Source organism: Equus asinus, chromosome 20, assembly GCF_041296235.1.
Source record: "Equus asinus isolate D_3611 breed Donkey chromosome 20, EquAss-T2T_v2, whole genome shotgun sequence".
NCBI lineage: Eukaryota > Metazoa > Chordata > Mammalia > Perissodactyla > Equidae > Equus > Equus asinus.
The window spans coordinates 16,075,753-16,080,200 of NC_091809.1; the positions used below are offsets into that span (position 1 = coordinate 16,075,753).

Consider the following 4,448-nt stretch of genomic DNA (forward strand, 5'->3'; position numbering starts at 1 on the left):
TCAGCAGCAGCCATAAGGAAGAGATGAAAGTTATAGGGGAAGGGCATACCACTCTTCCCAAATCTCCACGTGTTCACCAGCCCAGAAGCTCTCTGAGCCCTGTCCTTTTGGGTTTTTACGGAGATTTCATTACGCAGGCATGATTGATTACGTCATTGGCCATTGGTGGTTGATTCAACCTCCAGCCCATCTCCCCTCCCTGGATGTCTGGGGGTGGGACTGAAAATTCCAACCCTTTAATTGCATAGTTGGTTCCCCTGGCAACCAGCCCCCATACTTAGGTGACCTAGGAGCTTTCTAAAACTCACCTCATTAACTTAACAGCAGACGCCTTCATGGCTCTCTCAGAAAATTCCAAGCGCTTTAGGAGCTCTGTGCCAGAAATGGGACGAAGACCAAATATGTATTTTTTTTATTATAAATCACAGTATCATACATATTATTTGCATCAGGAAGAAAAGGATTTTCTGAGAAAACGGAAACAAAGAGAAAAAAATATTCTCTCCCATCAAATCTGAGCCAGGAGGTACAGTCGTCAGAGGTGCACCCACTGAACCCCAAAAAAGGTCTCATCCGAATTTCGAGACGGCAGCCACGGCAGAGTGAGGTTGGTGCAGAGAGTGTCCCCTTTGGCCAAGTACGTCAGGCGCTGGGAGGCGACGGTGCAAGCGTTGTAGAAATTGAGGCGAAGCAGGCTGATGCTGTGGGTGGCGGAGGAGCAGATGCCCACAGCCAGGGTGGCCCTGCGGACCGCGTTGGTCCAAGTGGAGGAGCAGTTGGTTAGTGTCACCTGGATGTGCAGCCTATAGATGCCAGGGTGCTGGATACGCAGCTGACCGTAGTCCAGCTCCAGGCCGTGCACGAAGGAGCGGCCCAGGGCCGGGTTGCCCTGCCAGTGCAGCCTGGCGTCGTGTCGTGGTCCTAGAGATAGAGTTGGGGGGGGGGGTGGGAATGATGGAGGTTTAGGGAAATTGAGTGCTATGGACCGAATATCCAAAATTCCTATGTTGACACCTAACGTCCAAGGTGATGGTTTTAGGAGGTGGGGCCTTTGGAGGAGTTTAGATCATGAGAGAGGAGCCCTTGTAAATGGGATTAGTGTCTTTATAGAATGGATCCCATGTCCGCTGATGGATGAATGGATAAAGAAGATGTGGTGTATATATATACAATGGAATATTATTCAGCCATAAAAAGGAGGCCATTTGTGACAACACGGATGGACCTTGAGGGCGTTATGCTAAGCGAGATAAGTCAGACAAAGAAAGACAAATACTGTGTGATCTCATTTAAGTGTGGAACCAAAAAAAAAAAACGAACTCGTGATATAGAGAATGGATTGATGGTTGCCAGAGGCAGGGGTGGGGGTGGTCAGAAGGTACAAAGTTCCAGTTATAAAATAAATAAGTCATGGGATGTAATGCACAGCGTGGTGGCTATAGTCAATAATACTGTATTGCATATTTGAAAGTTGCTAAGAGAGTAGATCTCAAAAGTTCTCATTACAGGAAAAAAAAAATCTTGATTCTGTGTGGCGAGGGGCGTTAACTGGACTTATTGTAATAGATGATCATTCCACAATAGACGCAAAGATCGCAGCGTGATTTGTACATCTGAAATTAATATGATGTCCTATGTCAATTATATCTCAAAAAAAAAAAAAAAAAGAGAGAGAGAGAGGAGGACCCCAGAGAGTTCTCTTGCTCTTTCTGCTGTATAAGGACACAGCGAGAAGATGGTTTCCCATAAACCAGCGGGCGTGCCCTCACCAGACACTGAAACTATGGGCATCTTGATCTTGGACTTCCCCCAGGAGCCTCCAGGACCTTGAGATATATTATCTCTTGTTTTTAAGCTGCCCTAGTCTGTGGTATCCTGTTATCATCGTCTGAACAGAGGTGACAGAAAAAAAAAAGAGGAACAGGATTCCTTCTGCTACAAAATGAGGCATACAGCATGTAAACCTCTGGGGATGAGCGTGGAAGACACAAAGGAGAAGAGAGGCCGGCAGGGGTCACCGAATGGCTGGCTGTCTCACCTCCTTCACGTCTTTGCTCAAATGCCACCTTCTTAGGGACCGAACCCATTGCATGCCCCATTCTCCTCCCTTGTTTTATTTTTCTCCGGAACATACGATAAGGGTGTTTTACTCTACTGGCATGCTACATATTTTACTGGTTCGTTGATTTATTTCTGATCCTCTCCAGAGAAGGGCAGCTCTGCAGAAACAAGGATTTTTTTTTTCTCTTCTGGTCACTGTTGTGGCTCTTAGAACAGTGCTTGGCTGACAGTAGCTGCTCGACTAATGTTTGGGGAATGAAGAAATGTTAGCAATCACCATTGGCGTTGCTTTTGGCTCTCCCAGGGGAAGAGCACGTGGGAAGGATTGAGAGAAAGAGTAAGGTAACAAACACCAAGAAACACACTGCCCCATCTCTCTCTCTCTTTCTCCTTTGTCTCTCTCTTTCTCGTTCTGTTTCTATTTCTCTGTCTCTATTTTTCTTTCTCTTTCTCTATTTCTCTCTCAATTTCTTTCTTCCCTCACTCGCTTTCTTTCTCTTTCTCATTTTCTTTCTCTCTTGATTTCTTTCTTTTTTTCCTCTCCGTCTCTCTCTCCCTTCCTCTCGCCCACCCCCTTTCTCCAGCGCGCGCGCACACACGTGCACCCCGTCTTACCTGTGTGATTCAGCTGGAGCTCAGCGACGGCCCACTGGAAGAAAACAAGAGAAAACACAGCAGAGACATAAGCCCCGAAGTTCTGAGCGCCCCCTAAGAACTCTCTTTCCTCTGCCCACCCTCCTGCCCACCCCTCATTCCATAAAGCCGACATGACTTTTTTTTTTTTTCTTTAAAGATCTCTTAAAGAGGAAGTCGATCTGCACAGGCAGGGAGCATATAGACGTTCAAAAGAACTCGGTTTCCTGGAGGATCGCCGGCGCCGTGCGCACCTGCTTCTCTCTACTGCAAAGCCCCCTTCGCAGCCCCCAAAAGGGGGTCCCGGTAGTGGGTATCCGGGGCTCTCAGATGAGCGGCCGCCGTTGGTCCCGTCCTTGGAGGCCCCAGAACCCTCCCTGCCAGCCTTGTGAAGCCCCCAGCAGCTCTGAGTCAGCCTGCTGGGGAACACCGAAGACGAGTCATTTTGTATGCCCACATCGGATGCACCTTCCCCAGATGACATCCTTTCCACCCCGGGATCTCCACCCGGGAATTACCTCCTGGGCAGAACTGACGATTCCTGAGCCCGGACCCCCAGGGCAGCCTCGGATCTGCCGTAACTCCCTGCTGATTTTTATCCATCTCATTCTGATTTTGTATTTTTTTTTTTAAATTGTTAGTCTATCTATCAGTCAGTCTACCCTCTAGCTCATCATCCCTCTGCCTCCACGCGATTCTCTTCCCGGCTGCTCCCCTCCCCTCCGCGCCCGGGCAAAGCCAGACCCCACCCAGAGGTCCCCAGGCTCCACCAACAGGTGGCAGGTGGCAGGTGTGCGTCCCTCTTCCTCCTTTCTCGACTTACCCCAGACGATTCGAGCTGTTGTTGCTGTGCGAGGCGCTGGTTGCAGACAAAGCAGTATATCACCATGCCGATGAGAATCAGCAGGAAAGCAACGCGCAGGATGGTGACCCAGGGCAGGCGGCGCACCAGGCAGCCGGACCCCTCCTCCGCCATCGCGGTCCTCGGCCGGCGCTGCATCAGCTGCGTGCTGGCGGTGCCAGGGGCGCACAGAGGGCAGCCAGGAAAAGGGAAGGAAACTTCTGACCTCCTCAGGCTCTTGCCTGCCTGCCTCAACCTGTCAGGCCCCGCCCCACTCTGAGCATGTCGCTAACAACGGGAGGGACTTGAGCTGTCACACCAGTGCCGGGGGGTGGGGGTGGGGGCGCGGAAATCCCCCTCTACCAGTGTCCAGGAACCAAAAAGGGTGGGCCAGGGAATTGCTTCCCCGTGCCCTTCAACCTTCCTATGGGGGTCCCCACCTTCACTTTCCTGGTACCCATTCATTCATTCATTCATTCATGCAACAAAGCTTCACTGAGCATCTGCTCTGGACCATAGACTGTGCCGGGCACTAGGGGTATGCAGAAAGCAGCCAGTGATGGAGGGGGGATCCTTAGGTATCCACGCGCTCCCTTTCATCTTCTCAACCTCAGTGCTGGGGCCACACCTGCTGGGGCCGCCCGACTAGCCTGCCCCAATAGGAAGAGAGTAGAAGCAGATAAATTGTCCCTTCGGTGGCCTGATGTTATAGACATCTCACATCTCCATTCAGTTCTCTCTTCCCCTGTGATCCTGGAGGCCACCTTGCTCTTGATGGCTGTGATGGGTTGAACAGTGTCACCCCCAAATTTATGCGCCCAGGACTTCGATATGTGACCTCACTTGGCAAAAGGGTCTTTGCAGATGTAATTAGATCAAGATGAGGTTGTACAGGATTAGGGTGGGCCCTAAA

General features: G+C 50.6%; 1 protein-coding gene across 1 annotated transcript; it reads right to left on the reverse strand.

Moving 5' to 3' along the window:
- Positions 1 to 427: 427 nt before the first annotated feature.
- CD70 (CD70 molecule) lies at positions 428 to 3,792 on the reverse strand. Its single transcript, XM_014843682.3, has 3 exons — positions 3,518 to 3,792; positions 2,677 to 2,710; positions 428 to 921 (listed from the first exon to the last, which is right to left on the reverse strand). Exons 1-3 carry the CDS (start codon positions 3,692 to 3,694, stop codon positions 536 to 538), a joined length of 597 nt encoding a protein of 198 aa, XP_014699168.1. The 5' UTR covers positions 3,695 to 3,792; the 3' UTR covers positions 428 to 535.
- Between the last annotated feature and the right edge of the window lie 656 nt (positions 3,793 to 4,448).

Bases quoted from the DNA above. Each gene is read 5' to 3' on its own strand.
- CD70 (XM_014843682.3), bottom strand. From the start codon at position 3,694: ATGCAGCGCCGGCCGAGGACCGCGATGGCGGAGGAGGGGTCCGGCTGC. The intron at 2,711-3,517 runs GTAAGTCGAGAA...GTTTTCTTCCAG, and splicing joins AACAGCTCGAATCGTCTGGG to TGGGCCGTCGCTGAGCTCCA. The intron at 922-2,676 runs GTAAGACGGGGT...CTCTATCTCTAG, and splicing joins GCTCCAGCTGAATCACACAG to GACCACGACACGACGCCAGG.